Source organism: Schistocerca gregaria, chromosome 9 (assembly GCF_023897955.1).
Source record: "Schistocerca gregaria isolate iqSchGreg1 chromosome 9, iqSchGreg1.2, whole genome shotgun sequence".
Classification (NCBI taxonomy): domain Eukaryota; kingdom Metazoa; phylum Arthropoda; class Insecta; order Orthoptera; family Acrididae; genus Schistocerca; species Schistocerca gregaria.
The window spans coordinates 245,348,163-245,375,524 of NC_064928.1; the positions used below are offsets into that span (position 1 = coordinate 245,348,163).

Below are 27,362 nucleotides of genomic sequence, written 5' to 3' on the forward strand. Positions count from 1 at the left end.
TATGTACAAATACTCATGCAGTTTGTCAAATGTATGTGATATGTGTGAATGTGGACAAAGCTGCATGTAAAAAAAAACTCCTTCTAAGCCCCAAAGTCGATTTCCTCCAAACTTGGTACATGTATTAGTTACTGTCTGGAAAGAAATACTCTGGGGGTAAGAACAAGCAACGTACTACGGGGGTGGGATTGATAACGTGGAGTGAGAAGGGGGAGCAAAAATGAACAGGCAAAGAGGGGGAAGGGAGACATGGATACAGATACGAGGGAGGAAGAGGTGGACAGAGAGAGGGAAAGGGAGAAATGGACAGTGAAAGGGAAGAGGAGGAGGTCGATGGAAGAGGGGGGACAGAGAGAAGGTTGAAGAGGAGATTGCCAGAGAGATACAGGAAGGATGGACAGAATCAGGGGGAGTAGCAGAAGGACAAAAAGTTAGGTACAAGGAGACGTGGATGGTGGAAAGAGAGGCATTGTGAGATAGAGAGTGGTGGACGGTGGAGGTGGACAGAAAAAGTGGAGGAGGCAATGGACAGGGAGGAGGGGGTAAAGGTAGTGAGGGGGAGATGGGCAGGCGGAGATGGACTAAGAGCGGGGAGCAGGGGGTGAACAGAGGTGGAAAGAGCTGATGGACAGGGGGGTGGGGGAGGAGCAGCAGATGGACAGAGAGAGGGCCAGGCAGAGAGTTGTGGTCACTGGACTTGGACAGGGCAAAGTAATTACTGATGAATGGACTACTAATTACTCTCCTCGGGAGACCGATGGGAAGGTTCTACAACAAACCCAGAAGTTGTACAAATCGAGAACTGGTTCTGAGCTGCACACTGTTAACAGTATTGCAGAGTTGCGGTTACTGTGCATAGCGTGTGAGCAGGCGGGTACCATGTGCGGTGTCGTGGTTAGTGCCCGGCGGCTGGGAGAGGAGCTTCGGACGTTACCTGCGGCCCAGAGCGCCGAGGCCCCCGATGGCGCCTCTGGAGAGACCGCTTTGCTGCTGCCTCTCGCTGCTGCTGTTGTTGCCGGCACTGGTGACATACCTTGGCAGCTGCTGTTGTTGGCGGTGGGCGTCAGCGACAGCAGGCGCGGCCGGCGCAGCAGCAGCACTGTCTTGTACGCCTGCCGGTACTGCTTGTTCATGATGACGTAGATGATGGGGTTGAGGCACGCCGACAGGTACAGCATGATGTAGCCCAGCACGTGCAGCCCTGCGGGCGACAGACATGTCACGTGAAACACGGAGCACTGCTTGCTCGCAGTGTTTGTGTGCGAGGCAACCGTGGTGGTCTGGATGGTCGGACAGGCGTCTGTAGTCAGCCAGCCCTCCCCCACTGAGTGGGTCAGCAACCTCTCTGACTGTGAGTGAGCACTCTGTGACTCCGTAGCTGACCCTAGCTGCTCCCAGTCATGCAGCAGCTTTCACTATCCCAAAACAGAAGCGGAAACGGTGGGGTATGGAATGGTAGGTGGCAGTCAGGGGTAGCAGATGGGAGTGCACTGGTGGAGCTGATGCAACCAGACTGTGGACCCAACCACTATAAAATTGCCCTCACAAAGGTGAGCATGTTGGGCCAGACACACTTCGCAGGTGGGGAGGATGGCCAATGAGTAGACCTGTGAATAGATGGCTGAAGCCACAAATTCACAGGTCGACCCATTGGCCAACATTCCCCCTCCCCCCCCCCCCCCCCACCTCCCATAAGCATGTCGCCAACCCATGTGATTGCGTGTGGGCATGCTACAGATGCGTAGCAGACATTAACTGTGACGAGTCACATGGCCAACATTCCCCCCTCCCATAAGCAGGTCGCCAACCCATGTGATTGCGTGTGGGCATGCTACAGATGCGTAGCAGACATTAACTGTGACGAGTCACATGGCCAACATTCCCCCCTCCCATAAGCAGGTCGCCAACCCATGTGATTGCGTGTGGGCATGCTACAGATGCGTAGCAGACATTAACTGTGACGAGTCACATGGCCAACATTCCCCCCTCCCATAAGCAGGTCGCCAACCCATGTGATTGCGTGTGGGCATGCTACAGATGCGTAGCAGACATTAAATGTGACCAGTCACATGACAGCTTTCACAATGGCAAAACAGAAAGGAAAAGGGCAGAGTTGGGGTGGCAGGAAGCAATCAGGGCAAGCAGGTAGTGGTGTGCCACTGGAGCCAATGCACCTGAGCCATGGTCCTGACCACTATGAAATTGCCCACACAAAGGCGAGCATATTGGGGTAGACCCACTTGGCAGGGGGGAGGGGTTGGCCGACCAGTCAGCTAAACCCCCTCCCTCTGAGTGGGTTGTCGACCTGTGGCAGAGTGTGTGTGTCCAGTCATGTGCCAGCTTTCACCTTGCCTGAACAGTACAGGAAAGGACAGAGTGAGGAATGGCAGGTAGTGGTTGGGGCTAGCAGATAGCGATGCATCGGTGGAGCAGACGCACTGCTCCACGGACCCAACCACTATAAAATTGCCCATATGAAGGCGAAGGCGAATGTGTTGGGGCAGATCCGCTCGGCAATGGAGTTGGCAGACTGTTCGGCTTCTGAATGGGTAGCTTCAGATAAGGTGTGTGATGCAGGCAGCAGTCAAAGGTACTGCACAATGTTTACGACTTGCTTGAACACAGAGAATGGCAGATGTTTTCCTCTCATTATGAGCGATGATGGTTTCACACATCTACCAAAATTTCCAGCAAATAGTTCAGTGGACAACACAAAGAATCAGAAGTGATTAATAAGGCATAAGACTTCATATTCGCCTATGACTGTACTCATTTTTACAATATGAGCTATTGCAACCTCAGTCTTAGGTCATTTTCAATTGCTAACTGGTGATGAAAACACGGCAGCAGTCTATATTCATGAAAAGAGTAGAAATGTAAGCCTCTGTGGTTGCGTCAGCCTTTGTTAGACACTGATGCCGTCTGTGCATATTGCAGTAAACAGTACAATAAGTGGCATATACGAAGTCCTTTAAAGAACTGTACGTGACTATGGTCGTGCAGCAAATGCAATTATTTTTGAAGGATAATAGTATAATGGAGGCAACAGCTGAAGTGACATAACATTATTTACACCTTTACTGGACAAGGTCTTCTGCGGACGCAAGAAAACTCAACCTTACTCTAACCTAGGGTGTTTTTGGAAAGGAAATTTCTTTTGGCAATTGAGTGTCTTTATTTGCACAGGATATGAGAGCGTTAGTGCAGCAGTAACAAGATCCGCTAACAAATCATTTGATTGGCGAGATGAACAATCAGTGCTGGAGAATCAGGTGGAAGGACACACGCAGAGGAAAATTGTCTTAAAATACTGCAGAGCACAATACATCAGACAGGCATCTTTACATTCTTTCAGCTGAGGTCAAGTCGAGAATAATGCAATAGAGGCACCAGTGAAAGGGATCTCACATTAGCTATAGCTCAACTGGACACGTTATTTTGCAGATATCGGCAAACAAAGCATTACTTAAAATAGTGTAGGAATCATTTAAGATGGGAGCCATTCTTATTGACAAGCAGGAAACGATGGCGATACACAACAGAAATGAACCCTGCTAACAAGGAGTTTGGTTGGTGAGATGAGAAAAGCGAGTTTGCTGTTCGATGTAAGGATTTGTCCAGCAGAAAGTTCTGCGAATTTCTGGAGAAGAAAGACAGAGTTACAGTGGAAGACAGTGCTGCTATACATGACGCAGAACACTTGAACACAAAATCCCCGAATCACCAGGTGGTGATCTGGACTGCAGCATCCGGTGTGCCCTTTGTTTCAAAACGCTAGCTCACACCCAACAAAGCAACTACCCGAGTTTCATTAATACAATGGGGATATTATTGTTTGTAGTTTGTTATGTTAGCGTGTGATGAATAGCTCTCAGATATTCAAAGTGCACACACAGTTTTTCATAATTATTAAATATGAATTCTGTACAGCAAGCTCCGATATTGAATATATTAATGCCCTGTAACTGGGGGACACTTGCGGACTGCTTTGCACTCTTAAAGTTTATCCACACCTATAACAAGGTGAAAATGGTTCAAATGGCTCTGAGCACTATGGGACTTAACTTCTAAGGTCATCAGTCCCCTAGAGCTTAGAACTACTTAAACCTAACTAACCTAAGGACATCACACACATCCATGCCCGAGGCAGGATTCGAACCTGCGACCGTAGCGGTCCCGCGATTCCAGACAGTAGCGCCTAGAACCGCCCGGCCACCACACCCGGCTTTCAAGGCGAGAGCACAGGAAAAAGTTCATTATAGAAATATGACGCAATGATAAAAAAACCGAAAAAATGGGAGCTGAAGTTCAGAAGATATCCAAGAACCAAGTTCAAGGTGACAACTATTGAACAATAAGAGAAAAGAAGTAAATTAGTTACAAACTATGGCGTGCACACCCGTTGAGGGTGAAGAGACTTCTCGATGTCGAAATGCGGATTCTCAGTCCCCCAAATGCGAAAATGTTGCTTATTGATGAACCCATCCAAATGAAAATTGATTTCGTCGCGAAACCAAACCTTGCGTGCGCATTCTAATTCCGATCACGCACCATGGCCAATCCTGCAGTTTGAAGGTCCTAACGCAACCGTTCAGAAGTTATGACGATTTTATTTCATATAGTTCAATAATTGTCACCGTGTGTTTGCTTATAATACAGTAGCTGATACCTGTGTATATAAACTATTCGACTAACAGTGTTTGGTAACTTATTAGTGGACATTAGTATGGAGGTGCGTCTACCCTTCGCTTTTATGAGGGCTTCAGGTCTGTTTGGAACACTTTCAACGAGGTGCCTTAATGTCTGTGAAGGAATGGCAGCCCATTATCCTGTGAGGGTAGTGATGTTGGACGCTGGCATCTTGAATGAAATCGACGTGCTAACTCTCATATAATTGTGTTCTGCTCGCGGTCTTGGGGAGGCAAACTTGTTACAAAAATATTACTGTCCAGAAAGTATTACCTGTCTGATGCTACTTCATGACGTGGTGAACTGTGATGCAGATACAAACAGTCACAGGTCCTGAACTCCACTGTACACAGCAGACAAAGCCTTAAACTGTATTCATACCTTTCCACATTTAGCCCGTTCTTAAGCAAAATGAGGGAACCACACCCTAATCACGAAAAACACCCAGGTACCGTAACACCGCCTCCTTCGTACTTCACTTTTGGCGCTACAGATGATGGTAGGTAACGTCCTCCAGGTATTTGCCCAATCCAAACCCTTCCATCGAATGGCCACAGTGTATGTCGTTATCGTCCACTCCAAACGTCTCGTTTCCAACCACCCACTGTCCACTGACCACTGGCACCACAGTTTACGCCACTACAAGCGTCACCCAGCATCGGCTTGTGAGGAGCTGCCCGGCCACTGTACCCCTTTACTTCTGACCATCTACGCGTTTTCATTGAGATAGGTGGCACGTTGGCAGCCCAGCCTCTGCGTTGACGTGTTACTCAGCTGACATCCAATCACTGGGCTGCCTTCAACTCTCCTGACCAGTTCATTCTGCCGTCTGGCTGCTTTTGATTTGATATTGTAACATAAAAGTCTTCAAATGGTTCAATGTCTCTGAGCAAAATGGGACTTAACATCTGAGGTCATCAGCCCCTATAACTTAGAACTACTTAAACCTAACTAACCTAAAAACATCACACACATCCATGGCCCAGGGAGGATTCGAATCTACGACCGTAGCAGTCGCGCGGTTCCAGACTGTAGCGCCTAGAACCCCTCGTCCATTGCGGCCGGCTTTAATTTTTCATCACTGTTTCTATATTCTTTCTGTGATTCTGCTATCGGATGCAGCTAGACGGAGAATCTGTACACTTATTCCGTAGTTTTAACCGATGTCCTATCATCCTGTTTCTTCTTTTTGTTTTCCACTGATTCCTTCCCTTTCCGATTCTGCGGAGAAATTCTTCATTCCTTAACTTCACGCAACACAGTTTCCAACATTCTTCTGTACCACCACATCTCAAATGCAAAATGTACCTGCTCCCGGGTACGCCTTACAATCCACTATCTGATTTCGGAATTTCTGGCTGAACATGATGCAATCTAACTAGAATATTTCTGTATCTCCTGGCTTTTCAGAAGTATACCTGCTTCTCCTGAGTATTAGTTTGTCATCTCCCTTTAGGTACTGAATTACCCACCTTCTGCTTGCGACGTCGGCATGTGTGGACGAGAGCAGCCCTGTCACTGAACTGTTCATAGTAGCTGACTCTCCGCCCTACCGTCCTATTCAGAACGAATCCTACTCGCTTTACGCAATTTTCTGCTGCTGTTGATATTATCCTAAATTCGTCTGACCAGAAATTCTTGTCTGCTTCCCTATTCTCCTCACTGGCCCCCACTATATCTAGACTGAGCCTTTGCATTCTGTTTTTCAGATTTTCAGCTTTCCTGCTACATTCGAACTTCCGACATTCCACACCCCTCCCCTCACCCAATTTGTAGAACGTTATCCTTTCATTCGTCATTCAGTCTTTTCCTCACGGTCACTTCCCCCTTGGTAGTCCCCTACAGGAGATCAATGTGGGGGACTGCTCCAGAATCTTTTCCTGATGGAGAGATCTTTCACTTAGAGGGCACATGTCTCGTGTCTTCAGTGCAGTCATTTCCATTGTATTCTGCATCCTCATGCTACTGATTATTGCGCAAGGGCCGGTCGGAGTGGCCGAGCGGTTATAGGTGCTACAGTCTGGAACCGTGCGACTGCTACGGTCGCAGGTTCGAATCCTACCTCGGCCATGGATGTGTGTGACGTCCTTAGGTTAGTTAGGTTTAAGCAGTTCCAAGTTATAGGGGGCTGATGACCTCAGATGTTAAGTCCCATAGTGCTGAGAGCCATTTGAACCATTTTTGAACTGCGGAAGGAGGTAAACACATGTTACAGCATTGTGACTGCGTACAGGGAGGGAGGGTCAGGGGGAGGAACACTTAAGAGAAGATGGTTATTTGTATCAGCATGACAATGCTCCGTGCCATAAAGTACGATCAGAGAGAATAGTTTGAGCAGCCAAGTCTGTTTCAGGAAGCCAGTGGAGCAGCTGGGGGACGAGTTAGGACGTCGACTTGGATCCAGGACGTCTGCTGCCGAACCTGGTTTCAGTTCTCGAAGAAGAATGGGCTGCTGTTCCCCTGCTAACGTTTAGACACCTGATTTTCTCTTGGAACTCTTCCATTTGGTCCGTGTTTGCATAAAAACAGTTATATCAAAAAGTTGAGTCCGCCTTGATGCAAAACACCTTGTTATTCGTTTATTTCCTTATTCTCGCAAACTAGTTTCAGTGACAAATATCACTATCATCAGTGGTTTTTTTAAATCACAAATATGTAGAAAATAGCATGGTTATAGAAACGTAGTAGCACATTTTTACTATTCGTTCTTTCTAATATAGTTTTCTATGGATACTTTTATATTACCTTATTTATTGTATGTTGCAGCATGCTTTAAGCGATGATTGTCGCTGTCTGCGACATATTTTCTGTGCGCTCTTTTTCTATTGCCATTTTTTACTAAGCGAACATCGTGTCATATGAAACCAGCGGTTTCCACAACACTACCGCAACCCCAAGCATATATTGCTGACATACGAAGTTCACCTTTTAGTATTGTGTTTACTAACAGCCACTCACGTGGTTGCAGATGACATGATGTTCGCCAAGTAAAAAACGACAACAGAAAAAAACCGCACCGAAAATATGTCGCAGACAGCGGCAATAATTGCTTAAAACATGCTGTAACATATAATAAATAAGGTAGTATAAAAGCATCCATAGAAAACTATTTTCGAAAAAAACGAATAGTAAAACTGCAATACTGTGCTACTGTGTTTGTATAACTGTTGTGATTGGCCGGAGAGCCAACACCGTGTTCCTAGAGCAGGCCGAAATGCACGCGTTTTAGCTCACGCAGGCTGGCGTGAGGTCTGGAACAGGACAAGGAAATTAGACTTAAGAAAAACGGACGTAGCTGGTAGAATACTTAACTTTAATCCATTAATGATTAACGTCGCTCTTGACGGTACATGATTCACAATAACGTACCTGAAGTCTATGCTAACTATCGTCTCGGCAAATGAGAGCGTAGAAGTCAGTGAACCATTGCTAGCAAAGTCGGCTGTATAACTGGGGCGAGTGCTAGGAAGTCTCTCTAGACCTGCCGTGTGGCGGCGCTCGGTCTGCAATCACTGATAGTGGCGACACGCGGGTCCGACGTATACTACCGGACCGCGGCCCATTTAAAGGCTACCACCTAGCAAGTGTGGTGTCTGGCGGTTACATCACAAAACCATGCTATTTTCTGCATGTTTTCGATTTAAAAACCCCCACTGATGATGGTGATATTTGTCGCCGAAACTAGTTTGGGAAAATAAAGGAATAACAAGGCGTTTTGCATCAAGGTGGACTCAATATTTGATACTACCGGGTTAGACACCTGACTGAGAGTGTCCCCAGCAGACCTGATGGCGCTGAGCAGACGCGGGACACACTGTGCAGCGGGCGGCCGCCCTCACCCGGGTGTCGCACGCGGTGGTCGGCGACCTTGACGATGGTGATGGGCAGGTAGCACACGACGAAGGACAGGAAGATGGCCAGCACCATCTTGGTGATGCGCCACTCGTTGCGGCGCGCGCGCACGTCCCTGGCGGCGGGCCGCTGCTGCTGGCCGCCGCCCCCAGGCGTCACCCCCTTGCCGCCGCCCCCGGGGGTGGGAGCCTGCGCCGCCGACTGGTGCGACCGCATCCGGTTCTCTGACCTGCAGCAGATCCACACATTCCAGCCAACCGGTCGCCCACACGCGTGGGTTATGAGACAGAAATGATACTGTTGTCCATTACACGGCTACCAGAACAGAGGAGCGACACTGAAAATTTTTACAAACAGGGTTTATTTTAATATATATATATATATATATATATATATATATATATATATATATTTCTTTACTGTGTTTAAAGCTCTTGCCTCTGTGAAAGAAGCGTGTCCGGAGGAGTTTCAACTATGAATTATATGATCTCTATTATGAACAAGACATTGTTAGCTACATTAAAATCAGAGGGCTGGAATGGACGGGAGATACACTGAGAGCAACCGACAGATGATTACGGAGATATGTGCCTGGGGGAACCAGCAGAGATGGAAGACCGAAGCTAAGCTGGGAGGAAGGTTCAGAGAGGACGTAAGCAACATTTGAATTCAGAATTGAAAGAGTTCGGCACTAAATAGGGCAGACTATAACAATTTTTACAGAAGGCCAAAGCTCACAGAGGGCTGTTGTGCCGATGATGATGACTGCATTTCAAAATACGCCGAGATGACTTTTGTCATAGAGTACCGACACGCACTTATAAAGACGTCCCTAGTATTTCGTACACAAGGTGTAAAAGGGCAGTGCATTTTTGGAGCTGTCAGTTGTATCAAGTGATCCGTGTGAAATGGTGTCTGCCGGAATGGTAGTTGGAGCTGGACTTTTGGGATACTGGAATTTGGGAAATCGTTACGAAATACAATATTCCGAGATCCCCAATGCCAAGAGTGTGCCGAGAATACCAAAGTTCAGGGACTGCCACTCACCATGGACAATGCACTGTCCGACGCCTTGACGTTACGACTGAAAGCAACGAGTCTGCGTAGAGTTGTCAGATCTAACAGACAAGAAATACTGAGTGAAATAATCGTAGCAATCAGTGTGGGACGTACGACGAAAGTATCCGTTAGGTCAGTGCGGCGAAATTTGTCGTTGATGGATTATGACAGCAGACCACGTTTGCTAACACGACATCGCCTCCAGCATCTCTCCAGCTCTCGTGGCCATTTCGGTTGGACCCTATACCACTGGTAAACGGTGGCCTGATCAGACGGGTTCCGATTTAGTTTGCTAAGAGCTGAAGGTAGGGTTGGACTGTCGCGAAACCTTGGAGACAAGTTGTCAAGAACGCTCTGTACAAGCTGGTGGTGACCCCGTAATGGTGTGGGTTGTGTCATCACGGTGTGGTCCTCAGGTCCAACTGAACCGAACATTGGAAATGGATGTGTTCGGCTACTTGGATACCATTTGGAGCCAATGATGGATTTTGTGTTCCCACACGACGATGGAATGTTTATGGATGACAATGTGCCAAGTCACGGGCCGCAATTGTTTGCTATTGGCCTGAAGAACATTCTGGACAATTTGAACGAATGATATGGTCACCCATATAGCCCGACATGAATCCTATAGAGCATTCATGGGACATAATCGAGACGCCAGTTCGTGCACAAAATCCTGCACTGGCAACAATTTCGCAATGATGGACGGATATAGAGGACAGCGTGGCTGCAGGAAATTTCCAGCGTCTGGTTGAGTTCATGCCATGTGCTGTTGCTGCATTACGCCGGGCAAAAGGTGGACCGAGACGACGAGGCATCCCGTAACTTTTCTCACCTCATTGTATTCCCGTCTAACATTAATACAGTTTTGGGTTCGTCGAAACTCGTGCTTAAAGCAGTAATCCCACTCTTTCTGACGTTCTTTAGAAACCATATTTTCTGCTTCATCTCATAACGAAAATTTCACGCAATTTATCTTTAATTTCTCGAAGCAAAAAGAAATAACAAACTGCTAGCCAGAGCTGCATGGTCGAGGGTCCATGATGCTGGTTCTTGAGGCTGTCAGGCACCCACTTGTCAGTTTTTCTGTATGGGCTGGTACCTTGCTGTGATGGAAAATTACTTTTTAAGATGTTTTTCAGATATTTATGTAGCAGTCAGCAGTAATGGTAAGTCTACCTTCTAATGCTGTAGTGACAATATGGCATGTTTTAGAACGGAATTAACACCATCTTCTTACCAGCACTCTGAATTCGCCGGCTTTTTGTAAGCTTAGGGTCTGTTCGATAGATCCTTTCAGCCAATTTACTTTTCTTTTCAGGACCTTAACAATGAACTGTGATGTCGTGATTCGTCAGTTTCTTCCGGCGTATTTCTTGCTCGAACAGTCCGCGGGTGTACTGACGGTCCATAGTCTCTAACGGCGCTGCCCCAGTATTTCGATGTCTGTGCCAAGACCGTGGTATGTTGGTAGCCCATTTCGTGGTTTTCGGACAAACAGTGTTCTGCGACTCTGCCTCTGACGTTCTCGCCAACGGTCTTCGATGGTGCGCACTGTGTCGAATATAAGTTTTTCCACATTGACACGGAATCTAGTATATGCCGGCCTTCCGCAAACCGAGATCGTCTTTGACACTGTCCAGTAATGCTCGCGTTTTATTTTGTGGGTAAAAGACCGTTCCTGCTCGGCGTTTCCTCGATATTCGTCGTTAGAGACGCTATCGAAATTCGTACCAGGGATGGACTCATCAACCGAGATTGCGGCTGGAACCTCAGCAGGGCACGGGAACCAGTATTGAGTCTAATTAAAACTACGCTCAGCAAAGGAAACGAACGAGCGACCAGGGCGGACGAGGCAGCTTCACCGACGCCACCACAGACGCCGACGCCAGCGTCTCAGCGACCGCTGGCGCGTGGGCGCGGACGCGGAGAGAACGCCTCGCCAGGGGAGGCGGCCGCCCGTCAAATCACCCCCGCATACCTTATTAAGTCATTTCACTCGTCACATTTAAAATATTATCACTATTTCAAATTTAATTTCCCAACCAGTTTTGTTAAATTAGTTATTTTGTTAAGTAAGTTCTTTTCTTCACAAAATTAATTCAAATTTCTTTCACATTCTATTCACTAAAAAGTAACGTAAAACTAAAGATACTCAATATAAAATAATAGCATGTAACCAAATATATGAAAAAATGGAAATAAATAAAATAAAAATTGTAACTTTTGGCTGATAAAGGGGAAACAGATAAGCCCTAGAACAGCCCGCCTTCTCCCCTCGCGAGAAGAAATGAAACGTGCAAAAAATAAAAAGAAACTGAGGAGCTCAGTTCGTCAGCGCACCTGACGATGGCGATATGTCTGATCGCCGAAATATTGGGCCCGTTCGACACTATGGACTGGCAGTATACCAGTGGAGTGTTCGAGCAACTGTGATGTCGTTTAGTAGGTGATAAACATTTGTTAACATCGAGTATAGATTTAAGTGTCAGGCAGTCGTTTCTGAAAGTATTTGTATGTAGTGTAGCCATGTATGGAAGTGAAACATGGACAATAAATAGTTTGGACAAGAAGAGAATAGAAGCTTTCGAAATGTAGTGCTACAGAAGAATGCTGAAGATTAGGTGGGTAGATCACTTAAGTAATGAGGAGGTATTGAATAGGATTGGGGAGAAGAGACGTTTGTGGCACAACTTGACAACAAGAAGGTATCGGTTGGTAGGACATGTTCTGAGGCATCAAGGGATCACAAATTTAGCATTGGAGGGCTGCGTGGAAGGTAAAAATAGTAGAGGGAGACCAAGAGATGAATACACTAAGCAGATTCAGAAGGATGTAGGTTGCAGTAGGTACTGGGAGATGAAGCAGCTTGCACAGGATAGATTAGCATGGAGAGCTGCATCAAACCAGTCTCAGTACTGAAGACCACAACAACAACAAACATTCTGTGAAAAGAAGATCATTCTAAACATTTCTAAAAGGGAGCACATATTTATTAGAGGTACATAACTGCTATTTTATGTATGAAAAGTCGGAGAATCATTACTGGAAAAGAAAAACTCACTATTAACGATAATTTTTATCTTTATGAGATGGTGTCTCTTCCTTGTTCTGGCGAAACGATTGTGAACTGTACAGACCTCTTCATTTGTACAAGGAAAGAAAATAGTATTCTTCTGTTTGGCTCAGATTCATGAAATCAGGGAAGAAGGTAGATTTCATAGTAGAAGTAAAGGAAGAAAATCATAAAATTGTTAATTTGTAATTATGACACATGAAAAATATCTTTGTCATTTGTTACTCGATTGTCTGTCAGACCGTACCTTGCGACGAAGTCTTCTCAGGAACTGATATCAAGTTGAAATTTATGTCTGTAGTCTCACGATTGTGAAAAAAAGTTAAATATGTAAGTGAATGCAGTAAAATCACACAGTTTGATACTCGCAAACTTTCATTAAAACCTATAGGATACTTCCCATTTACATCGGTTCATGAAATTTGGCAAGAAGCTAGATTTCACCATACCACTAAAGGAAAAAAACAGAAAATTGGTAAGCTGTGATTATATCACTCAAAACAAATATTTCCTTTGTCATTTGTTACCTGACTTCATATCTGAAACGTTGTCGAAAATGAAACTTCCTGGCAGATAAAAACTGTGTGCCCAACCGAGACTCGAACCCGGAACCTTTGCCTTTCGCGGGCGAGTGCTCGAAAATCTTGGAATTCCCGTGTCTGGTATCTTACCAGGGTCAGGGTCGATAACAAGAAACAGTCGTGGGGACTGACGTCTCCTGGCTGAGACACAGCGTCTACTGTCTGTATACACGACTCAGTCTGCTTTTAGCACACTGAGAGCGCGAGACCAACTCGCAACTGGCCAACTGCTTTCGATCTGAGGGCGGCCTACGCTGGCCGAAACAGCTTACGAAAAATTTAATGAAAATTGTGGTACACACTGGGTTGTTCAGACATTCACCCACTCCCACCGGCCATTTCTCGCTCCTGCTGAAAGCAGGTGGCTGGAATGTGCTGGTGCTTCCTGGGGAAGCAGCTACAGAAGTTTATTTCCAGAAGACTTATTCTCTGGCCACCTGGTCTGCCATTTCACTTCCGTGTACGCCTCTGACAGCTTTAAACCTTGCAGAATGTGTAACACAGTTTTTATTTTGCAACATGCTAATCTCATCTCTCTAACTAGCTGTTGTGGCGGTTCGGAGGGCGCTCTGTGTGGAGAATGAGAGATAAGAAGAGGAGAGTGGGGGTGCTCAGTATGGATGGTAGGCGTACTCACTCGTGCACGACCCAGAAGATGCGCGCGTAGCAGGCGACGATGACGACGCAGGGCACGAGGAAGCCCAGCACGAAGAGCGCCGTCTTGGAGGAGCGGCCCGCTGAGTCCTCCAGGATGGAGCACGAGCCCAGCAGCGCGTCGTAGCCGAAGCGACCTGTCGGGGAGCGACAACAAACACAGCCACGTGGCCGATTAGAGTGGAAGCGCTTCCACGGTCACAATTATTCTACTACATGATTAAAAACGTAAATTAGTTACAAACTATGGCGTGCACCCACTTTATTCAACACTTAAACGTCATTACAGATAACAATGACTTTATCTTGGAACTCTTCCATTTGGTCTGTGTTTGCATAAAAAAACAGTAATATCAGAAAATTGAGTCCGCCTTGATGCAAAACACCTTGTTATCCGTTTATTTTTTTATTCTCCCAAACTAGTTTTCGGCGACAAATATCACCATCATCAGAGGGATATTTTTAATCTAAAACATGCAGAAAATAGCATGGCTATACAAATACAGTAGTACGTTATTAAATTTTTACTTTACATTGTATGTTACAGCATATTTTAAGCAATTATTGTCGCTGTCTGCGACATATTTTCTGGGCGCTTTTTGTTTCTGTTGCTGTTTCTGTTCACATGGTTGCAGATGAAATGATGTTCGCTAAGTAGAAAACGGCAACAGAAACAAAAAGCCCACAGAAAATATGTCACAGACAGCGACAATAATTAGTTAGAACATACTGTAACATACAATAAATGAGGTCGTATAAAGGTCTCCGTACAAAACTAAATTTAAAACGAATAGTAAAAATGTAATAGTGTGCTGCTGTCTTTGTATAACCATGCTAATTTCTGCGTGTTGTAGATTAAAAAAAAAAACACTGATGATGGTGAGCGGCCGCGGTGGCCGAGTGGTTCTAGGCGCTTCAGTCTAGAACTGCGCGACTGCTACGGTCGCAGGTTCGAATCCTGCCTCGGGCATGGATGTGTGTGTGATGTGCTTAGGTTAGTTACGTTTAAGAAGTTCTAAGTTCTAGGGGACTGATGGCCTCCGGTGTTAAGTCTCATAATGCTCACAGCCATTTTTTGATGATGGTGATATTTGTCGCCGAAACTAGTTTGGGAGAATAAAAAAATAAACGAATAACAACGTGTTTTGCATCAAGGCGGACTCAATTACTGTGTCACTACAGATATTGGTATTTACGTTATGAGATGTTCGACATGCCTTCCAGCATTAGTGATGAAGTGGCGCAGACGACTATCGAAATTCTGCGTGACCCTCTAACATTCTGGGTGCTGTCTCTGTTCTATATCGCGTCTCCCTACCACTTTCGCGCAACGACGCTGTGAGAGTGTTTTTTAGGGAATTGACTAGTTTGAACCTGGGACCTGTTGCTGGTAAGGAGACGCCAGACCACACATGACATGTAGAATTCAGAAGAGTTCAGTGAGACTAGCGATGATATAACCAAATACTTAATGATCTCAGCGTCAGCTCCACTGCACTCCCTGTAAAAGAATCTTAATACTAACTAAATTTAGTGGAAGGAGTTCAAGGCTTTCCTGTTTTTAGTTAGCTGGTAAAATAACGTCGAAAAAGCAGTTAAGTTTACCATCGGAATTTTTATTCTACTCATAAAACATTGTTTATAAATTGCACTGTTGATAAAAGGAAATGTTTCAATACAGGATGGTAAAAACCAACTGCGTTCAACAAAAATGTGAACGAATATTCCTTGCGTGGGTTTCCAAGTTCTACAATGGATCGAAGGATGACCTATGCCATATCGCATCTATAATCTTGGTTTAAATTAAGTTTCACAAGAGAGAAAACTATCAAAATGGTCTACAGTGACCCTCAATTATCTTTAATTACTTATGTAACTTGTAAATTACAGTGGCTGATATGGCTTCTTAATAAATACATAACAGAGAAATCATCGCGTTTCAGATTTTTACTTCAAGTGGCAAATGTGAACACAATGAGATTTAATTTACGATCGACACTAGTATCACGCAGAAAGGGGGTGTAACAGATGAGACTTCTGCAGTTCTGAGTGAAGCCTTATGCGCTCAAAAATGTGGCAACGCGTGCGTTCATTACCTTGTCGTTGGTTAGGCAGCTTCAGGGGGGCAGCGGCCGGCACAGCAGCCATCCAGCTCGCCGTCTCGGAACTAACTTACTTCTCCTCACTTTTCCTTACTACCATTTACCGAAGTTGGTTTGAAAAAAAACTATCTGGCTGTGTTTTCATCTGACCAGTCAGGGTCTCAATGTTAACCTTAAGCTCCGCCTACAAAAATTCTGTCTATCCAATGAGAAACGTTATACTTTTCGTGGTGGGGCAATGTTTCTAAAGTTTGCAACGTAACAGAGACGCGAAAAAGTCTCACACTAAAACTTGCAGCTGGCGTTGTCCTAGTGGTTAACTGGCAACGTGGGTGTCCAGTCCGTCCTTTATCGTAGGGCATTCTAGCTTAACACGGTTCTGCTCTCGGCTTCTGTTCTCGTTTCTCCCCTCGGAACTGCGTCTGTCTCACGGTGGGAAGGTATGACATGCATTTAGGCATTCTTGTGTTAGTCTGTGGTATTCCATTTGCTCACTCTTTACTCGTATTACTTTGGTTAATTTAATGTCACGATTTATTCGGAGCTATGTGACATACTACTGGATTTGCTTATCATGTCCGGGTTTTCATGGAAGGTGTTGCATTTGCCTGATACCTTACAACTCGCTGAAGTTTCGGAACATCGACGCTGTCGATGTTCTCCTGCATGGCTGTTACCGCCTCAGCAATGGTTTTGGGGTCTTTAATACAGCCACACAAAAAGGAGTCGCACGTGTTCACATCCGGATAGTATGGCGACCAATCGCGGCCCGTGCCAGTGGCCTCTGGGTACCCCTGAGCCAGAATGCGGTCCCCAGAGTGTTCCTCCACGACATCAAACACTCTCCTGCTTCCATGGGGTCGAGCTCCGCCTTGCATGAACCACATCTTGTCGAAATTAAGGTCACTTTGGATAATGGGGATGAAATCACCCTCCAAAACCTTCACGTACCGTTCGGTAGTCATCGTGTCTTCAAGCAAAATCACGCCGGTTATTCCGTGACACCACAGAGACATCCGCTGGGGATAAAGAGACTTCTTGATCGTGAAATGCGGATTCTCAATCCTCCAAATGTGCGACTTTTGCTTATTGACGAACCCACCCAAATGAAAGTGGGGTTCATCGCTAAACCAAACCACACAGCGCATACTTACTCTCATCACGCCCCGCGGCCAACCGTGCAGTTTGAACGTCCAAACGCAAACCGTTCAGAAGTCATGAAGATTTTATTTCATATAGTTAAGTACTTGTGACTCTCTGTTAGGGTTACAGCATGGTTGTACAAGAGGTAGATCACGGTCTGTTTGTCTTTTCATTTTAGCACAAGCACCTGAGGGAGGAAGACAGATTAGGAACGTAATATATTTTCATCCATTGTGAAAATTCATTTGACAAGGTGAAACGGAGAATGATACGGGAATCACTAAAGGAAATGTTATTTCCAGCATAACTCATTATCATAGGTTAGTCGATAGAAACTGAGGTGATGAGTCATGGGATAGCCATATGCAGATATACCGATGGCGGTAGTTTCGCGTAGACAAGGTATAAAAGGACAGTGCATTGGTGGAGCTGTCATTTGTACTCATACCAAACCCACGTGATCACGGCCCCTCGACGGGAAATACTGACTTTGCACGTTAAGTGGTGGTTGGAGCTATCACTCCGCTTCGGAAATCGATAGGGAATTCAATATTCTGAGATCCACAGCGTCAAGACAGTACCAAGAATACGAAATTTCAGGCATTATCTCTCACCATGGACAGCGTGCTAAGAGACAAGCAACACTGTGTGAAATGATCGCAGAAATCGATGTGGGACGTTGGGATGCACGACGAAAGTATTCGTTAGGACAGTGCGGCGAAATTAGGCGGCAATGGGCTATGGCACCAGACGACGGAGGCGAATACCTTCGCTAAAAGCACAGCATCACCTGCACAGCTTCTCCTGGGCTCGTGACCGTATTGAGTGGACTATAAAACCGCGGCATGGTCAGGTGCGTCCCGATTTCAGTTGTTAAGAGCTGATGCGAGGGATCGAGTGTGGCGCAGACCCCATCAAGCCATGGACGCAAGTTGTCAACAAAGCACTGCAGGCTGTCGGTGGCTCCGTAATAGTGTGAGTGTGTTGTATGGAATGGACTGGGTCCTCGGGTCCAACTGAACCGACCATTGACTGGAAATGGTTATGTTCGGCTACTTGGAGTCCATTTGTAGCCATTCATGCATTTCATGTTCCCAAACAACGATGGAACTTTTATGTATTTTAATATATTCTCATTTGGTAGTTATATTCTTCATGTGTGCTTGTACTTTAATTATTGGTTTAGTTATTGGTTTTAGTTGGTTTAGCTTAGTTCCTTATTTTCTTTTATCTCTACTCTCCCGAAAACCTGGAAAATATAAATATTTCTTCTTAAATACCACAGGAGAGCAAGAGATGTATTCCGCAGCGGCGATCTCGCGGAAATTCCTCGTCGTTATCTGCTGCACTAGAAATCTCTACAACCTTTACTCGCGACTCAGATCGTTCGGCACAACTGTGTGCTATGTTGTTTGATGACTCTGGATGATAGGTCCAACAATTTAGCAAATTAGAGTTTATTAATTAGGAGATAATCTCTCGACGAATTCTGACCGTGGAAGATGCAGTTTCGCACTATCGTTCCAAACTTCAGCTCCGAGCGATCTACGTCTCGTAATATATGTATCTTGATAATTAATTAATTGCAATATGGAGGTATACACACCTTTAATACATCTACATCTACATGTTTACTCTTCAGTTCACATTTAAGTGCCTGGTAGAGGGTTCATCGAAACATTTTCATACTACTTGTCTTCCAATTCACTCTCAAATGGCGCGTGGGAAAAAGGAACACCTAAATCCTTCCGTTCGAGGTCTGATTTCTCTTATTATATTATGATGATCATTTCTCCCTGCGTAGGTGGGTGACAACAAAATATTTTCGCATTCGGAAGAGAAAGTTGGTGATTGAAATTTCGTAAATAGATCTGGCCGTAAAGAAAACCGCCTTTGTTTCAGTGACTGCTACGTCAACTTGTGTATCATATCAGTGACACTCTCACCCCTATTGTGCCATAACACGAAACGAGCTGCCCTTCTTTGCACTTTTTCCATGTCCTCCTTCAATCCTACCTGGTAAGGATACCACACCGCTCAGCAATATTCCAGCAGAGGACGGACAAGTGCAATATAGGCTGTCTCTTTAGTGGGTTTGTCGCATCTTCTAAGTGTTCTGCCAACAAAACGCAGTCTTTGTTTCGTCTTCCCCACAATATAATCTATGTGGCATTTCCAATTTAAAAGTTGCTCGTAATTGTAATTCCTAGGTATTTATTCGAATTGACAGCCCTTAGATTTGTGCGATTTATCGTATACCCAAAATTTATCGGATTTCTTTTAGTGCCCATGTGGATGACCTCGCACTTTTCTTTGTTTAGTGCCAATTGCCACTTTTCGCACCATACAGAATTTCTCTCTAGATCACTTTGTAATTGGAATTGATCCTCTGATGATTTAACTAGACGGTAAATTACAGCGTCATCTGCAAACAATCTAAGGGGGCTGCTCAGATTATCACCTAGGTCATTTTTGCACATCAGGAACAGCAGAGGGGCTATGACACTACTTTTTGGAACGCCAGATATCACTTCTATTCCATTATTTGCAGTCTATCACTACGAACTGTGACCTCTCTGAGAGTAAATCACGAGTCCAGTCACACATCTGAGACGATACTCCATATGCACGCAATTTGGTTAATAGTCGCTTGTGAGGAAGCCTTCTGGAAATCTGGGAATATGGAATCGATCTGGGATTCCTTGTCGACAGTACTCATTACTTCATGGGAATAAAGAGCTAGCTGTGTTGTACAAGAACGATATTTTCTAAATCACTTGATATGAAACTTCCTGGCAGATTAAAACTGTGTGCCCGACCGAGACTCGAACACGGGACCTTTGCCTTTCTCGGGCAAGTGCTCTACCATCTGAGCTACCGAAGCAAGACTCACGCCCGGTACTCACACCTTTACTTCTGCCAGTATCTCGTCTCATACCTTCCAAACTTTACAGAAGCTCTCCTGCGAATCTTGCAGAACTTTCAGGAGTGCTAGTTTTGCAAGGTTCGCAGGAGAGCTTCTGTAAAGTTTGGAAGGTAGGAGACGAGATACTGGCAGAAGTAAAGCTGTGAGTACCTGGCGTGAGTCGTGCTTCAATAGGTCAGATGTTAGAGCACTTGCCAGCGAAAGGCAAAGGTCCCGAGTTCGAGTCTCGGTCGGGCACACAGTTTTAATCTGCCAGAAAGTTTCACATCAGTGTACACTCCGCTGCAGAGTGAAAATCTCATTCTGGCACTTAATATTAGTTATTGGATTTTATTTAGTGCAAAAAACTGAACATTTACTAGATACCGGAATGGCGTCTCGCAACAGCATAATCTCTCTCCTCCTCTGACACTTCCGATCTCTCTACTTCCTTCACAAAGAGTCCTTAAAACAAAATCATTGGTTCGGTGAGACACAGAGATACGTTCGTAGCGTGAAACGAACTATCCTCCCACCCAGTATATGCCGTTAAGCACGATATCAATTTGTCGCACCCAAATTAGAGTTTTGCGTACATTGGTATACCATGGTATGCTAATGCACAGTGTCTCCAGGCCACATTTGTTCGTGGTTGGCTTCAAGAACATTCTGGACAATTAGAGCAAATGATTTGGACAGCCATGTCATCCGACACCGGCATGATGGAGAAGTGAGTCCGTGTAGAGAATCCTGTCCCAGCAACAGCTTGTCACTGAGTTCATGCCGACGCCCTCTGGCTGCATTACGTCGGGAAAAAGGAGGTCCGACGCGATGTTAGGAGGTGTCGCACGACTTTTCGCAGCTAAGCGTCTGATACGGCTGTATGGTCAACAGTGGAATTGGCTGTCAAATGAACAGAAGAATGTGTAAGAAAATGCATGCAAGTAAGTGACAAATTCTGAAAAGCACAATAAGTATGTACGTGATGCAGAGGACTCTTCCTTTGTCCGCGACTTGTAGACGGCCGCTCGAACGACACTCGTTCTCGATAAATCGTCACACAACACAGCAACTTTTGGTGGCTGAGTAACGCCGTACTTTAAATACACTGAATCTGTGCAGCGGTGTTAGCAAAAGTACCCTGACACAAAAACAACTTTCGGGAATAAATTTGTCTAGGTACCGTATTTAAGTGGTTAACATTGCAAGACCACGTATTAACGAAAGCGCGAGATATTATATTGCATATGTGAAATGGTGGTACATTAATAACCGGCGTAACCGCCAGAATGTTGAATTTAAGTACGTAAACGTTGATGCTTTGTGTTCTGCAGCTGTCTGGGGTCAGTTTTCGGGATGGAGTTACACGCCTGTTGCACCCGGTCGGTCAGTACAGGAACGATGAATGCTGTTTGTGGATGACGCTCGAGTTGTCGTCCGATGATGTCCCGTGTGTGCGCGATTGGAGACAGATCTGGTGATCGTGCAGGCCAAGGAAACTGTAGAGCATGTTGAGTTACAACAGCGATACGTGGGCGAGAATTATTGTGTCGGAAAAGACTCTCTGGAATGCTGTTCATCAATGGCAGAACAACAGCTCTAATCAGTGCCTCACGTACAACTTTTATGACAGGGGGTATGACGTAACGGCGAGAGTGCTCCTGCCGACATACGAAATCGCACCCTACAGCTTCACTCGAGGTGTAGGTCCAGTGTGTCTGTAGCACGCACACAGGTCGGTTGCAGGCTTTCAACCGGCCTCCTCCCAATCAACACACGGCATCCATACAGACCTCCAACCTTCCCTCGAACGAGCTCTCGATTGACACGACTGAAGTCGTAAATGGCTGTGCGTTGGGATCAGTGGAGTGCACTCCACAGGACGTCTCTCTCGGAGCTGTCCTTGTACTGTAGTAACCGATTTGTAAAGGTCGGTCGTATCCCTGTGGAGCCAACTGCTGCTGTAACTGCCTCTGCGGGTGCAGTAAGATGCGCCAGAGCCATACGCTGAAACGATGGTATTTCCTCTCGGTTGCGCTGGGTGACTGTCTCGTGACCACCGCTGCCAGCAATCATGTAGTTGCTACATTCCTGGCAATTCGTCCAGAATATCGCATAAGTGTAGAGGACAAGGGGTTATTTTTAGGGAATATGGCGCGAAATTGTGATTTAGTGTGTTTAAGTGCGCGATGTGCCAGCCTCAAGGCAGACTAAGGCTGGCCGGCGCGTTATGCAGGTGAGACAGTTTTGCAACGAGCGTCGGTATGTGTGTACATGTGTGGCAGCCATGAACGGCCAAAACGGAACATTAGCAGAATTGGGAAGGCGCGAGCCGCGTGTGGCGCGGTTGCATTAGCCAACTCCTCGAGAACCTTCTAATATACACGCCGCCGCGTAACGGGCGGATTCAGCAGGGGGCTGCATTATTTAAGAGCATCAGAGACGGACGTCAGAATTTGGTTCGACCGATTGTGCGTTCGGTCGCTGTCACGTCGTCGTCATCAGTGACGCAGTCCCCGAGGACTGGCCAGCGGACGGCGTTGCCCGCTGCTGCACCGGCGACTCCCAGCATCGTCATGAGCTGCAGCGTCTGTAGGGGGTGAGCTGGCCCGGGCCTCGTGCCGCCTGCGCAGCCGCCGACTGAGCACAGCGTCGCGTTCCGCGGACTGCACGTCTCCACCACGACACGAGCGTACTGGGAGAACCAACAATAAAGACAAAGATTGCTAAAGACAGCCACCTTCTTCTACCCAGCCACGCCCTACAACCCCGACCACGTCACCTGTTCCGGTCATCTTATTACAGAAGGAACATCCAGTTTCTCGTAGCTCAGTTACGCGATGTCGTTCGAACTCAATGAGGTGTTTATAATGACGTCTTTGTCACCTTAAAGGCATTCTTGACTAACATTAAGCCGCCACATCCAGTCTGAAAGGTAACTAACGCTCAAGACCATTACGGTGTGTATTTAAAGCAAACCGACTTCGATGCTCATAGTGGCACTTCTGGCGCCACCCTTAGGCGACTGGCTGGAACTATGAATACACTTCATCTTTCAGACACAGAAACACGTCTACCGACTTTCGTTTATGTCGCACAACTTCTTGTTGGTGTGGCGGGTCTTTTTTTTCTGTCAGTGCAATTTTCTCCCGGTCATAGAAGCGCATGGTTTCGATATTGAGCTTACGGCTAATCTGACGAATTAAATGAGAAACGAGAAACTGAGTAGGAACAGACAGAGGGAAGTGATCGCTGAAGAAGTCGGTCGGTGCCGTGTCCGGAACGCTGCCTGCGGTGCGTTGTTTACTGGAGCCAATAAGGACGCGGCTGCGGCCAGGCGGCTCGTGCTCCTCGCCTCCCTCCCTCCCTCCCTCCCTCCCTCCCTCCCTCCCTCCCTCCCTCCCTCCCCGCTTCGGGCTCGCCTTGTCTTTTATCGCGCAGGGCGGGCAGAGATTTCATATCGCGGCCGGCGCCTCCTTATGAAGCCAAGCTCCGGCTGCCGGCAGAGTCTCGCGCCCGCTGTTATTGGAAGCTCAGCTGCCAGAGGGGAGACGAGCGGAGCCCAGGGCAGGGATTCCCTACGACAGTCGAGTCCACAACTCCGTGTCTCACGCTGTGGCCGAGCGCCTCTACGAGCTTCAGTCCGAAACCGCGCTGCTGCTGCGGTCGCAGGTTCGAATCCTGCCTCGGGCATGGATGTGTGTGATGTCCTTACGTTATTTAGAGTTAAGTAGTTCTAAGTTCTAGGGGAGTAATGACCTCAGATGTTGAGTCCCGTAGTGCTCAGAGCCATTTGAACCATTTTTTTAGTTTCCAGAGCATCTTCGTCATTCCTTACCTTGTCTGTCCATCTAATTCGTAACGTTATTCTGTAGCACCACGTCTCAAACGCTTCGATTCTCTCTTTTTTCCCCTGTTTTCTTACAGTGACGTTTCACTAGCATAGAATGTTATGCTCCAAGCGTACATACTTACAAATTTCTTCCTCAAATTAAGGCCTGTCTTTGTTTCTCTTGACCAAGAATGCCGTTTTTGCCTGTGCTAGTCTGCTTTTCATGTTCTACTAGCTCCATCCATCATGCGTTATTTTGCCCCTAGGTGGCAGAATTCCTTAACTTCGTCTACTTCGCAATCACCAACCTCATGTTGACTGTCTCGCTGTTCTCATTTCTGCTACTTCCCATTACTTTCGCCTTTCTTGGATTTACTATCAGTACTTATTCTGTACTCATTATACTGTTCATTTCATTGAACATATACCGCAATTCTTATTCACTTTCACTGAGGATAGCAATCTCGTTACCGAATCTTACCACTGACATCCTTTCACCCCGAATCTTAATTCCGCTCTTGAATCTCTCTTTTATTTCCATCAATCCCTCTTCGGCGTATAGAGTGAACAGAAGGGGCGAAAGACTACATCATCACTGTTTCACACTCTTTTTGAATCCGAGCCCTTCGTTCTTGGCCTTAGTCTTAGTGTTCTTGTACGTATTGTACATTAACCGTCTTTCCCTATGGCTTATCCGTATTTTACTCAGAATTTCGAACGCCTTGCACCATTTTACATTGTCGAACGCCCTTACCAGACCGATAAGGCTAAGAAGGTGTGTTTTCTCCAGAGTTGCCTCCATTATCAACCGCAACGTGAGAACTGCCTCTCTGGTACCTTTACCTTTCCTAAACGCAAACTTATTGTTATGAAACAGATCCTCAGTTGTCTTTTCCATTCGTCTGTATATTTTTCTCGTCCGCAACTTGGATGCATGAGCTGTTAAGCTGACTGAGAGATAATTCTCTCACTTAACTGCCCTTGCAATCGTCAGAATTGCCTGGATGATGTTTTTTCGAAAACCTGGTAGTATACATTCTACCCATTAACTTGAATAGTCGTTTTGTTGCCACTTTCTCCAATAGACATTCCGATGGAATGTTTTCTGTTCCTACTGTTTTATTTGATCTTAAGTTGTCCGAAGCTTTTCTAAATTGTAATTCTAATACTGAAATTATATACCGTATCTCTTTCCTTTCGATTCATGTCTCTTCCTCTATCTCGTCTCCTGATCTCACAAAAGCCTTCACTGGATTATTTTTCCTATCCACTCTCATACTTTGCTAAAAACCGGCATAACAGTTTGCCATAACAGCAACTCTAAAAATTTTTGTTTTTAAATAAAACTTGCCGGCCGCGGTGGTCTCGAGGTTCTAGGCGCGCAGTCCGGAACCGTGCGACTGCTACGGTCGCAGGTTCGAATCCTGCCTCGGGCATGGATGTGTGTGATGTCCTTAGGTTGGTTAGGTTTAAGTAGTTATAAGTTCTAGGGGACTGATGACCACAGCAGTTGAGTCCCATAGTGCTCAGAGCCATTTGAACCTTTTTTTAAAAAAAATATAACTTCTTCTAAAAACGAGTATTTTTTAATTTGTAAAATTTCCATTCTTTTGAAATATTAGGTATTATATAAGATGGGAAACGTGATTAGTGATACTTTAATACCAACGTTAAGAGCTAGAAACCAGCAACAAACACATGACGTAAGGATCCATACAGCATTGGAGAGACAATGATGTTCTCGTTGCAGTGTGATGTAGCCTAGTTGACGGTATGCCTGTATTTCCAGTGCCCCCACCTAGTCTACATCGCTTTTTCCCGCCGTGGTCGTCGGACATCAGCTGTGTTGCAGAATGGCTGCATCCATAGTCTGCAAGTGTTTTACGAACTCCGGCATGAATGAAACATGAAACGCAGGAGGAGGGACAACGCACTTCCGGCGTCACTTAAGGAGGAAAAGTACACAGTCTTATTTGGAAGAGAAATTAAACCTGACTAATATACCCAGAATTTTATTGACTTGCCATAAACTTGTGAAAGTAACCGAACACTACAGTTTGTGGCTGCTTCAGGATGAAAAACTGAAACCATTCAAAAGTGATGATGCAGGAAAGTCGTCAGCTTGTGACCTTTCCCTCGCGGCTTCCTCCCCTTCGTCATCTTTACCGCAGCCACCGAGACCGTTTTATACCACAAACTCTACCCCCATATCAATCGAGATTTACTACTCCTTCTTCTGCTCTAGAATTTTCCATTCTTTGTCTGCGTTTATTGCTCGAAATAATAGTAATAAAAAACGAATATCGGTTACTTAAGAAACCAGTTAGTTTGAGCGGTTTTAAGTCAGGTTAAACTGAAGACAAAAAGCGATATAGCCGAAAACGGTGACATACGCTGGAGGCGATCATCCCGGCACCGCAGTCTACTGAGTTCCCCTGGACCTCTTCTCCAGCCGGTAGCGTATTTCGCCTCAGACACAGTAGCGGCTGCAGCCACGGCAAGGTCATTGACCCTGCGGGCATCATCAGTAAGGTGGACACGACGGCCGGCTTCATTGGCAGTCACCGGCGCGGCGTAATCAATCTGAGTTACTTTGTTTCCCTCGCAATTACGCAAGCACTGAGCGCACACCGCTGGAATAGCATTTGTTTTACTTAGTCGCACATTCTGTCTGTGGATTCCCTCGTCTGATTTCATTTGCGGACAAAGCAAATCGAGTTGTACTTTTCTGACACCTTTACAACATTCCGCTGCTGTACCTTGGACCCGCTCAGCACAACCATATCGTGACGGGGTGTTCTCACCATTAAGTTTTATTCGTGCCGGCTACGTCGTTAGCAGACTCTCTTCTACAAATTTATGTTTTGCCAATAAAGCAGCGATAAAGTGATGAATATGAAACTCTTCAAGCTGCTATGCAGCAGCGCAGGTCTTAGAACTAAGTCTAGGTATTTTCAGTAATAGTTACGCACTTCCAAAAGTCGTATGACACGAGGCATAATCATACAGGGTAAGTAAAAATCTGCGGCCGGACTGGCCGAGCGGTTCTAGGCGCTACAGTATGGAACCGCGTGACCGCTACGGTCGCAGGTTCGAATCCTGCCTCGGGCATGGATGTGTGTGATGTCCTTAGGTTAGTTAGGTTTAAGTAATTCTAAGTTTGAAGTAAAAATTCAACGAGAATTTTCACGAATGTTAGTTGTTAGACCGACAGCATGTCATCCCCATGGAATAAGCCTGGTGGTTAAAACTGGCTGGAAGGATGATGGCAGCTGGCATCCCTCAAGGATCCGTTCTGTCTCCAACAATATATAGCATACTCAGGGTGGCTGCCGTGACCAGGTTGCTTGGGATAAATAGGGTAACATGTGTACATCTAAAGTGGATCACGCCTAGATGTGGCCGACTTGAAATGCGTTGTTCAACAAAAGCACTTAAAACTGCAGTGAAACTAAACCTTTAGAAG

General features: G+C 45.9%; 1 protein-coding gene across 4 annotated transcripts in view; it reads right to left on the minus strand.

The window, feature by feature from the left end:
• The window catches only part of LOC126291658 (G-protein coupled receptor moody-like), a 467,186-nt gene that overhangs the window by 30,724 nt on the left and 409,100 nt on the right, over positions 1-27,362 (minus strand). For all 4 annotated transcript variants that reach the window (XM_049985232.1, XM_049985233.1, XM_049985234.1 and 1 more), the window contains 3 exons: positions 13,898-14,051; positions 8,529-8,770; positions 1,034-1,201 (listed from right to left, as the gene is read on the minus strand). In XM_049985232.1, coding sequence (XP_049841189.1) covers positions 1,034-1,201; positions 8,529-8,770; positions 13,898-14,051 — 564 coding nt within the window. The remainder of the gene's footprint in view (positions 1-1,033; positions 1,202-8,528; positions 8,771-13,897; positions 14,052-27,362) is intronic.